Source organism: Pelobates fuscus, chromosome 7 (assembly GCF_036172605.1).
Source record: "Pelobates fuscus isolate aPelFus1 chromosome 7, aPelFus1.pri, whole genome shotgun sequence".
Classification (NCBI taxonomy): Eukaryota; Metazoa; Chordata; class Amphibia; order Anura; family Pelobatidae; genus Pelobates; species Pelobates fuscus.
The window spans coordinates 47,745,646-47,757,676 of NC_086323.1; the positions used below are offsets into that span (position 1 = coordinate 47,745,646).

General features: G+C 44.5%; 1 protein-coding gene across 3 annotated transcripts in view; it reads left to right on the plus strand.

Annotated features, from left to right (window-relative positions):
* The first annotated feature begins 4,462 nt into the window (after nt 1–4,462).
* The window catches only part of ACOT11 (acyl-CoA thioesterase 11), a 48,728-nt gene continuing 41,159 nt past the window's right edge, over nt 4,463–12,031 (plus strand). The window contains exons 1-3 of one of the 3 annotated variants that reach the window (XM_063428136.1): nt 4,463–4,548; nt 8,309–8,498; nt 9,342–9,518. In XM_063428136.1, coding sequence (XP_063284206.1) covers nt 9,377–9,518 — 142 coding nt within the window. In that variant the 5' untranslated portion in view covers nt 4,463–4,548; nt 8,309–8,498; nt 9,342–9,376. Of the gene's footprint in view, nt 4,549–8,274; nt 8,499–9,341; nt 9,519–12,031 lie in introns of those variants that run through there. The other 2 variants (XM_063428138.1, XM_063428137.1) reach the window with 2 other exon arrangements.

The following is a 12,031-nucleotide window of genomic DNA, read 5'->3' on the forward strand; positions in this document are numbered from 1 at the left end:
GATCACCAGATAAAACAATTTTACAGTACAACAATAATTTCGCCACTTAGCTTATTCAACTCAGTTTTAATTTTTGGTATATGCGGGTTCACCCAGGTGTCCCTAGCGGCCTTCCTTAAGCTTGCGACAGGGTGGGGCGGTAAACTTGGGCCTTATGTGCCTTGTGGCTAGTTTACAGTACGCCTTGATACCAAGGCCAGATTGAGGCACGTTATAAAGGTTTTATTGGGTAGGGGAGCCCTTGGGTCCGGGTGTGGGTTCCCGGATAGTTTTGCTGTATCTGGGGGTGGGAGTTGTGCTCTGGGTACCCGGAGGGCTGCTATTTTTAAAGCTAGCGTGTCGCATGGTGTCGCTTGGGGGATGCTACGGGGTTGAGCTAGGTCTAAGGCTTTCGGAGCCGGCAACAGAAAATAACAGATATAACGTATAGAAACATATACAATTAGAAACATAAACATAGACCACTTCCTTTCTCTATAAAGTTAGTGAAGGAAAAAGGCAACAGGTTTAGGTATAGGGTTTTGCGAAAGGCAAAGTTCAGTCCCGAGGTTCAGGGTGGCTGTGCTGCTGTCGTGGGTGTTCCTCCTCTTGGCACAAATGGAGTAATGTCCGCTACATTCCAGGTTGGATGGGCTGTGGCCTGTGGCTGCGCTGTCGGTAGACCGAGGGCATGCAGGAAAGTAGAGGCTTCAGCAGGGTGTGAGATAGCGTGTGTTTTCCCTGCCATATTGGCCAGTAGTCTGCGGGGGCCCCACTTGTAGGCAATGGATTTCTCCTGAAGCACTTGGGTTATGGGCTTGAGAGAGCGCCGCCAGGACAGGGTATATCTGGAGAAGTCCCGATAGAATGCCAGCTGGTCGCCCTCGAAGGGCACCGTGGGAGTACCCCTTACTGCCCCCATAATAATGCCACGGTCCGCGTCACGAACCAGTTTAAGCAGAACTTCCTTAGGCGTCTCCTGGGTTGCAGCAGCCGGTTTATTAAGTCTGTAGCAGGAGTCCACTATTATCTGTTTAGAGTGCTTGGGCATCAGGAGGGTGGCAAGGAGCCTCCTGCAGTAGTGGGGGAGTTCTGCGTCCGATATAGTATCTGGAATGCCTTTTATACGTAGGTTGCGTGCCCTGGCCTTGTCCTCCAAGTTAGCCAGTTGGGCTTGCTGAGCAGCGCTTTGTTTCTGTAGTGCTTCTATGGCAGCGTCTGTGGCTGTCTGAGCGAGCTCGTGGCCTGCCATACCTTCCTCCATTTTGTGCATGCGGGTATTGAGTGTGGAGACCTCCTCCCGTATCGGCGCCAAGTCCGCCTTGAACATTGCCTGAATCTCAGCTACCAGGGCTCTAATATCTGCCCTCGTGGCAGGAGCCGAGTCCCCAAGCGTTGTGGTCGCTATCGGCTCCGTTCGCCGTCTCGGCGGAGGAGAGAGGTCGTCAGCTGTGTTGCTGTCCTCATCTGAGGACAGATGCGTGTGGGCCGCTGCGGGCGCCATCTTGGCGTGTGTCGGCCTCACTGCCGACCGCATGTAAGTGGCTATATCCTGCGAACCCGAGCCCGGGTCTGGACGCAGCTTTTTGCTTTTTTTCCCCATGTCGTCGGGGATCCGACTGCTACTAGTGGAGGTCTAGTTGCGGGGTATATCGGGGTTTGCTGGCTTTTACTCGGGCTGAGTGTCGGAGCAGCTCCGAGACACGTCTATCTCGTTTGGGCGCCGGCTCCGCCCCTCATTAAGCAGGCTTTTAACTTGCAATAACTTCGAAAAAGGATATATGTGAGAGTTCATTTCGGTTGTAACTTGCGGTGAGGATTAGTCCATCAGGATAATAGACCAGAGGAGTTTGTCCTTGGAGGCACTTTTAGGTGCATAAATTGTGGAGTACCAATGTCCATGTGTTTATGGAACGTTCGCTCTGGTGCCTGGCGTTGCTTGTAGCTGCCTCTTCTTGGAGCGGTTCCGAGGTGGTAAAGGATTCTCCCATAAGGGAGGTACTGCTGGTCGGGTTCCTGCTGTGTAAAGTGTATTTTTAGCTAAGCAAGCTATAATAAATTTAGCTAGAATTAACACTTGAAAATCTGTCATTGTTCGCACATGGAAGCATCCATGCAACTGATCACAAGTTTTCCAACTGCTATCAATAAAAAAAATAAAAAAAACAAAAAAACAGGATTTGCAAATCAACGCTCAGCTTTCCAGAGTGCAGGAAATAGGAAATAGTTCTTTAAACTCTCTGTAAACTGTCTGTCCATGGCGGGATAGAAGCTATTTATTTGAGGTTTATAAAAAAAATAATAGAACAAACTACATACAGAGTTCCGAACATTTTAACATGCTATGTGATGGTGAATAGTCCGTTTCATTTTAAAGTGAATTCATTCTGATGTAACCTCCCTTCTGTAAGTCCTATATCTTCCTTTTAACAATGCCGACCTTCCAGAACCTGACTTTTGCATATCTGCCTTTTATTCACGTCGTACCTCATACTCATTTTAGAATTCTTTATTTAAGAGATAAAAGAGTAAAAAAAAAACACTACACAGTCTGATAAAATAACTGCAAATGAACAATGAATGGTAAAGAAAAAAAAATTCTGATATTCAATAACGGTACATAAAACTTTACCAATAAAGAGGAGTAGAGCAATGAGGATTAAATTGAATAAATTGTGATATTATGAAAATGGAGTCGGTGATGGGACCATCTACTTTTTAGGGGATTAAAAAGGATCGGCCCTGGTGTGGTAAATAACCTTGAACTGTATTTGCCTTTAGAAAATTTGTGAATTGCAAGTACTGATGAAAATAGTTATTTTATCCAATCTCGACCAAATGCACTCTTTCAGGGTTATTCACAAATGTGAGAATTCAGTGGCTTTTACATTTTAGATCATAATGGGCAAATTGGGAAATTTCTCTAAAGGTCAGCAATGCTTTCAGTTTGGCTTCTCTGGCCTTAAAGGGACACTATAGGCACCCAGACCACGTAATCTCATTGGTCTGGGTGCAGTGTCCCTGTCCCATTGAGTCCTGCAATGTAAAATAGATAGCCACCGGAGGCGCTTCCTGGATTTTCTGAGTCTCTTAAATGACGCGGGACCTGCTCACGCTGTGCATAAGGACATCCAGTGTCAGTTAAATCCTCATAGGAGAGCACTGACAGATTGCTTTCCTATGACGAGTAGGGCCTAATAAGCTCACAGTGCTAGCTGCACATGTGCATTGGTCCCCCGTTGGATGACGTCAGAGGTTGCGAACTGCCAACCCTTGGTGCTGGAATTGGGTTAGTGAATAAAGTATTTTTTTTTAACTCTTTACATGTAGGAGGAGGGGCCGTGAGGGAGAGGGGGACCAAAGGGCATTAAAGTCTTAGGAAAACAGGTTTTCTGAACAATATAGAATCCCTTTAAATTTGTCTCATTTAATTATCACTTTTAGTCCAGTAGTGGTTCACCAACCAGTGCTCATGGCCCACCACCAACCCAGGACTTCCCTGCTTCATTCTAATGGAGATACAGACAAAACCTGGACTGTTATTGGGTCTTGAGGACTGGCTTGGGAAACACTGCATTTAGTGAATAACCCTGTCAGTGTATACCCCCCACCCATTTGCATGTTGTCCCTGTTGGTACCTGGTGACGCTGTAATTCATTGTGCAGTCAGTAGGGAGGCGGTAAGTTCTGTTGATGGAAAGTGGCGCAGAGAATAGTTTGGGCCACTTTGCATTTGTTTATAGAAGTGTTTGGCATTTTATAAAATCATTTTGTTTTTGCATTTCTGAGCATTATGTAACGTTTACACTTACCTGACAATTATTCAAAATGACTTATTAAAGATTTGCAGAAAATTATATTTTGCTATTAACCCAGTCAGACTGAAGGCTGCTCTCTGTTAACCCTATCACAGCCACCAGACTGTTTGCTATTAACCCTATCAGACTGAAGGCAGCTCTATTTTAACCCTATCACAGCCACCAGACTGTTTGCTATTAACCCTATCAGACTGAAGGCAGCTCTATTTTAACCCTATCACAGCCACCAGACTGTTTGCTATTAACCCTATCAGACTGAAGGCAACTCTATTTTAACCCTATCACAGCCACCAGACTGCTTGCTATTAACCCTATCAGACTGAAGGCAGCTCTCTGTTTACCCTATCACAACCTTCAGACTGAAGGTAGCTTGTGTTTAACCCCTTCATAGACTGCTTGCTTTTAACTCTATAACAGACACAGGTCTGAAGGCAGCTTACTATTAACCCCATTCGAGGTGTCAGACTAAAGGCTTCAGTGTCAGTCCAGTTCTACTCTCATTTAAGAGATTGACCAAGGGATCCTGAATGAGGCCTCCAGCCTGCTCACTTCACTCCCTCACTGATGCAAACTAATCCCATATGACTGAGTTCCTGTGTTCCCAGTCCGCACAGTGTAGGAACTGTTTGTTTATTTCAGGAGGGTTGGAGATTACACTCTTTTCCAGTGACATGTAAAAAATTATGTTCAGACCCAAACCAGAGACATGCAGTCAGGAAGTGAACACCTTGACCTCCTGGGCTGCATTGCTGGTAAGATCTGAGTATTGATATTGTTCAGATTATTCTACATCTACACTATGGATAATTCGCTATTGACAATCCAACTGTTCTATGGACTACTTTACTCAGTATGCTCAGTGAGGACTAGATGTGCATCACTTGCAAACACTTGCCAGAAGGTAGGATATATCAGAAAAGGACATAGATACAAACACAACTATGTGAATCTTTTGGATAATTTGCATTTCCTTGTAGAATTCCAGACAATCCCCAATTTAAAGCAACACTCCAAGCACCATAACTACTACAGACTGCTGTATTGGAGAGACATCGACTTATCCTGCAGGAGATGCCGGATATGGCACTGGTGCTTGGGTGGGTGGGGTGTAAGTTAAATCACTGATGGGAGGACATGGAGGAAGCACTGTTTCATTGCTCTTTGCAAGGCTCTAGTGCCCTGAGTGAGGCGCTTGTGCTACACTTTTTGGTGACCGTTCCCTGATGTTCTCAAAAGCAGGTTGGCCTAAAAGGGCATAAAAATCGTGACTACCCCGCAAAAATGAGGATGGTTGGAAGGTATGTATATACACTATTTAGATCACATGACATTTAGAGATACAGTATTCTCTAGGAGAGTCCTGATAACACTGCACGATGATCATGTTACATATTTAGCTGTAGCAGTCTATGTAGCATTCTATGTCTGATCCAGCCCTAAGATCTCTTTACAAACAAACCCTGCACTGCCTGACCCTGTTTAGTAACTCTGCAGCCTGGAGATCACATTACATATTAACCCTTTACTGCCTGAGCCTGTTTGACAACCTACAGCCATTGAATTTCACGACATTTAAATCCTACATTTCTGAGCCTGTCCTGATAATTTGCAATCAGGAGATGACATTTCACTAAACATTAGCCCTGTTAGATTGACAAGATCTCCTCTAATGAAATGTGCTATTCTCGCCAGTGTTTGTTGGAAGTCAAGATACGGACATTCCCAAAATGCACAAAGTGCCAGAGGGACATGTTTGCTCTAACAGGTTTAGCTGGAGTAGAGCGGTTCAAAAACATTTTGAGTGTTTTCATATGGTGTAACTGAATCCCCATATTTGTTAAGATATGGGATTTTAAGTAGTCTTGTAAAATGTTATTTTTGTGAGTGTGTGCTATTCCTTAATCTGTATTGTGCATATGTTCCAGGTGTGCTACTAATTCCCATTTTCTTCTGTGTAGATTTGGAATCCAGACCAGATTCCTTTTGGGCTGAGCATCCCACCCATCCTCTGTAGGTGTCCCTTTGTAAGGTGACCATGGTAAAGCATAAATTGAGGAGTTTCTGGATGCAGTTTAAGCTGTAAATATTGCAAATTTAACATGTAAATCTCCCATGTAAAAATTTGAGTAGACCCATCGATATTGGGGTACTGTGACATAGGGTGGGCTTAACACAATATGGCCATATGGTGGAACTGAATCCTCATATTTGTTTGCTAAGATGCGTTGTGGCAAACGTGCCTATGCCACAAGCTCCTGGAGGAGCCTGCTAGCTAGCCTCTTGCCCAAGGATTATGGTCCGTATCCAAAGACCCCGTTCGGGGGTTAACCTGCCCAGCCTCCCCAAGAGACTTCTCCTTGGTTCCCCTGGTTCAGTACCTTGCCTCTCCTATATTCAGCTGAACGCTCGCTCCCTGGCGGTCTTTCGCATGAACCAACTTGCGAATCAGCGGTACTCAGCTGCGATCACTCTGAAACAGTTTTTTGGCTATGTGATCTTGCGGTTCCTGGTCATATTGGTCCAGTTTTTTGACCCCCTTGCCGACCCGCCAGGAGAGCGCTTTTTGGAGGGAAGGTGCCTGAGAGCCAGGAGAAGCACCTCATAGTTCGTCCACAGGAGCTCCCAAAAGTTGACCAGCAAATGCACTGAACGCCCTGGAACTATTTTGGGAATAGGACTATGTGTGCGGCCGGTCAGAACTTGACCCCAGTGGCGTTTTCCCTATATTGCATGGATCTGAGTGCTATTTGGACAACTTGGGCGCTCAGATCAGGGCTGTTTAGGGGTGTAGGACATGTGGGGTTATTGTATGTTTTTATTATGTTTTGGGGTACTTTTATGTTTTTGTCTTGGATCTATGTTCCCGGGAGATAATTAGCTTACCAGTATTTAACTCAATTATCTCCCAGGCACAGAGATCTCTGGGAGGGGCTTGTATTATATTGAATGAAGACCCCATGCTGGGGGTCTGTGTATAAATTAATTAACCCTATCAGACTGAAGGCAGCTCTCTGTTAACCCTATCACAGTCACAGGTGTGTCTTGTCTGAATAAACCAGTTCATTTTCACCCTTCACTGAGTCTAGGCTAGTGTTTGGGTGAACCGGCTATACAGCCATACTCTCTTATGCTTAAAGGGAAACTATAAGTGCAGAAGGGGTTAATAACCCCTTTTGTCCCTCGGAGCTGGCTCAGCTCTGCCCATGCTTCTCCCCTGCCAAAGTCTGCCAGCAGGGGAGACCGTGCTCGCATTAGGATCTCCCCATAGGAAAGAATCGAATAATGGGGATTTTGGCGATGCTGGAAGTAATTGTAATTGTCCCATTTATAGTTAAATCCCCCCTCTCTTAATATTGGAAAGCGCTACAGAATCTGTTGGCGCTATATAGATGGCAATAATAATGATAAGCACCGGGAAGTTCCTCTAGTGGCTGTCTGGTAGACAGCCACTAGAGGAGGAGTTAACCCTAGCAGGTAATTATTGCAGTTTATAAAAACTGCAATAATTACATGCTCAGGGTTAAGGATGATGGGAGTTTGCACCCAGACCACTTCAATCGGCTGAAGTGGTCTGGGTGCCCTCAGTGTCCCTTTAATCACTTGGAGCTGTACCCTGTTCCAGGACGGGAAGCTACGGAGAAACCCTAGTCAAGCTGAGGCAGCTATGGGCTGAAGCACTACGGGTGTCCCGGTTGAGAACTAGGAAGCGAGCTTGACGGAGGTCCCCAGCTGGGGTGCCATGCAGTCCGGTCCGTCACAAGCGTGATTTTAAAGGAGCACTATAGGGTCAGGAACACAAACATATATTTCTGACCCTATAGTGTTAAAACCACCAACTAGCCCCCCCTGGCCCTCTCTTGCCACCCTAAATATAGTAAAATCTTACTTGTATTCAAGCCTGAAGCTGCTGTCTCTACCCCTGTCTGCCTCAGACCTGAAATCTGTCTGCTGACATCATCAGAAGTGTTATTCTGAGCCAATCACAATGCTTCCCCATAGGATTGGCTGAGACTGTGAAGGCTGGCTGGCATTTGACTCCAATTTTGCACAGGATTGATATTAGCCAAAAACTCTTATTCCAGACTGTCTAATGATACCCAATGACACTTACAAGCACCATAACCACTCCAAATCTATGAACTGGTCTGTAGTATCTCTTTTAATTTTCCTATAAATCCAATTTTAAAAAAACAACAACAAAAAATGGACAAAGAGACGTATTGATTTAATTCCAAACAGTTGCCTCCTTGAATATTACTTGAAACATAGTTTAATAACATCCGAGGTGACAAAGTTAGCCATATTCTCGGAGTACTGTGAGCCAGCCCTGATAATCTCTAATCCGCAGATTACGTCTTGTTTGGTAGAAGCCCTGCTCTGTCCTTGTCTTTTATAATAATTTGTAAGCAGCTGAGGTTACATTAATTTATATATAAGCCCCTTACTATTAATCTACAGGCCTTCATTCGGTTTTGCAGTGTGATTTTGTATATTTTCTTTGATATATTCCAGCAGTAAGCAGAGCGTCTCTGCGTAGAATGTCAGAATCCCTGGTTAGAACACGCCTGCTCTGCTGGATTGAGGAAGTTTGTTTGTGGGAGGGAGAGGAGGAGGGCCGGAGAGAGACAGAACATGTCCTGCACTGAGGCTCTGCAGCAGGTGGAAAGGCTGGACTGAGAGGAGGGACTGGGTTCTGTGTGAGGTACTGTAACAATGTCTCTCCAATCCTTACCTTCTCTCCTACCTCTGGACATGCAAGCCTTTCTCTGCAACTGTTACCAGTCTTAATCCAATCACAACATCTGCAGTGGGAAATGAAACCACTTTATTTACCAATATCTGTGTCTTCTACTTCAAGCCGCTTTCTGAAACTCTCCCAAACTGTTTTATTGCATTACATACATACATGTCCCAGCTCGGCGAGTCTGTGTTTTCTCCAGTTTCTCCAGTCTCCAGTTCCTTTGTGCCCTATCTCTCCTGCTTCCTACTGCTTTAGGTAAACACTCTGTAGAGATACCATTCACTGTATGTTGCTTGTAACTCCTAATTATTCCTCCAATAACCCCTCTGCCTCTGCATGTACTATAACTCATCCTTCCCAGTGCACAGAGCAACCTCTGTATGACTATTCTGTATAGTAGCACCCCAAACCTCTTCATTAAAGCTAACATCAGCTCCCCAGCTGTATAGGCTGCAAGCATCTTCCATTTCTGGGACTGACTGAGAGTGTTGGGAGTTTCCAGCAACGGCTAAAAGCTATCCATTCCCCAAACTGTCCGGTAACCTCTCCAATTTGTTTCTATGATCATTCCAAACTTATTACCATCACCATCCTATAATGCATGCTTGTTGTGTTTACAAATGCATAATCAACTTATAGACCTGTATTTTCGATGGCTAACATCTGCCACTGTGTACTGCGTTTCCCATGGTGCTCTGTCAGCTGCTAGTTTTCTGTGCATCATGGGATATAACGTCTAGATTTTAACCATCACTGACGTCTGTCGCACTATATAGTTTTAACATTGGTATTAACGTTCGGCAGGTTCCTCCTGAAGGGCAAATCTGCAGTTCTCCATCATGGAAGATGGCACTGGGGACCTGCGCCATCCCACAGAGGTGCACATGAGTCAGATGGTGATGCCATGCCATGCCAATCACCGCGGTCAGCTCAGTTCTGGGCAACTCCTCAAATGGATTGACACAGCAGCCTGCCTATCCGGTGAGTAGGCACTGACACCTGGGTGTGTTTGAGATAAAAGATGTGTTACTAAAGGTCTGCATCACATTTGGCAACAAAGTAGCCGTGGGGGGCATGGTGCCAAATGTAAAGCAAAAAACTACAAAAGCAAACATATACATTGCAGACTATAGTGCACCTTCAAAGTCAGCACACTGGCATTTTAGCAGGTATCAGAATCCACTGATACATTATGCTTGCCAACTCTCAAAACAAAGACCATAGTCGTTTCCCCATTAGACAGCATAAAATGGAACATGCACTGAAATAGAACATAATAGCACACCTACGGGGACAACAAAACGCTAATCATAAGCTACGCAGACTCCGAACCCAAAGCATAACCAACAAATTGAGAATAAGCACGAGAATCAGAGACGGATGCTCAGGCACCCCTCAGAGGAGTACAGGATAAGGGGCATAGACAAGGCTCTGTTACTAAGCCAAAAGTCACGGGGGGAACAACCCAAAACTCCGATCCTCGCACCACGCAAGAACCTTAAAACAATGCATATAACATAGATGGTATTTGCATATAGATGATCTGAAGGAGACCTGCGTGTCCCACAATGCGAACCTTCCTGCCTTATGTATCGATTGTAAGACAAACCTTTCAATAAAAACAAATTGACAAAATAAAATTGTGCTGGCCAAATTGCTAGCAAAAGTAGAGATACAATATTCTTTATCAATGAAGATGCATCTATGCTAATCAGAGAGTTGCATTTCTCAGCAAAACAAAAAGATGGGTATATTATTTCAACAAAAAATGTTTTTCTTTAAAAGAACACTATATGATCAGGAACACAAACCTGTATTCCTGACCCTATATTGTTAAAACCACCATCTAGACCCCTCTTCCCTCTCTAAATATAGTAAAATCTTACTTGTATTCAAGTCTGCAGCTGCTGCCTCGGCCCTTGACCTGCCTGCTTACAGGTGACCTCATCACAACGCTTTCCCATAGGATTGGCTGAGACTGTCAAGGAGGCAGATCAGGGGCAGAGCCAGCACAAGCCAAACAAAGCCCATTGAATCAATGCATCTCTATGAGGAAAGTTCAGTTTCTCCATGCAGAAAGTGTGCAGCACTGCCCCAGGAAGCACCTCTAGCAGCCATATGAGAAGTGGCTAGTGGAGTTATCCCTACACTGTAATGTAAACACTGCATTTTCTCTGAAAAGACAGTGTTTACAGCAAAAAGCCTGAATGTGATTAGTCTACTCACCAGAACAAATGCAATAAGCTGTAGTTGTTCTGGTGACTATAGTGTCCCTTTATTTTTTTGTAAATTTTACTTTTTTATATTTTTACACTCCTTTTTTTTTTTTAATTCTTTATTTTTACGTGCATGAAAGATACAAGACAGCTTACCACGCCACAACAGCGTTTGTAAGTCTAAACATATCACAGTTATCGTATAGTTATGGCATTGAAACAGAGCACTGTTTTTTTTTAAATGACACAAGCTTATTCGTTGTAAGGCAATATATGAACAATAAAGTGGTAAAGACATGCAAATTGTCAATTGATTAAGCTAGAGGTACATAAAAGTAAGTCTGACAATGTTGCAGAACATATAAACTCTTAGAGCGATTAATACTGTTTTATTCCTAGCAGTTATCTCTTATATTAGATTGGGTTATGCTTGTTTAGTTTGGGCCGTTAACAGGAGACACATACCAGGGTACAAGTTTTAAGCCGCGCGTAGCATAGTAGTAATAAATAAATAAATTGAATGATGCTTGACAGGTTGGTTGTGTTAGAGTAGATATAAGGTAGGAACAGTTATTTAGCTTTAAGTGGTCTACATTATGCTGGTACAATATACACATCTTATAGGTAAACTGAAGCTTGCCCCTGGGGCCGACCTCGTATTTTTAAGTATCTATATGTTTGTCAGGCTTTAGTTCCACTGGGAATGAGTAAAAAAAAACTATAAAAAGAGTAAACTTGAAAACATATCATGCATGAAGAGAATAGTAATACTGCATAAAAACAGGCATTATAAACATGCTTAGTGAAGTCTCTAGCTTAGTAGGGACTCTGCTGAGCAATGATTTGTGTCCAGTCAGCCAATTCCCAAGATACCTATGTGAGCGTGGCCGCTATATAGGTCGGTCATATAGAGCTTCACCCGGAGTTGCAAGGCATGGCTCTAGTGAGGTTATGCTATAGGTGTGTCAGCCTATGCCCCTCATTGGTAAGTCCCGGTCAGTGCCATAGTAAGTTCCTCCTTCGGGGCCCCTGCACATGGTGTCGCCGCGCCTGGAATCAGCTCCGGTGGTACTTCGGGGGATGTGCAGCCGCACAGCCCCTTGTGTTGCAGCGTTGGCGGTGGGGAGCTGGTTCATGCTGCGCTGGCCAGTGATGGTTTTGTCCGGTGAGTGCTCCGTACGGGTGGCCTGTGTAGCAGTCCCGGGTTTGTGTGACAGCAAATGAGAGCGTGCATATGAGAGACTTGGCACCGTATCCCGCCTCGAGGAGTGCTGGAAC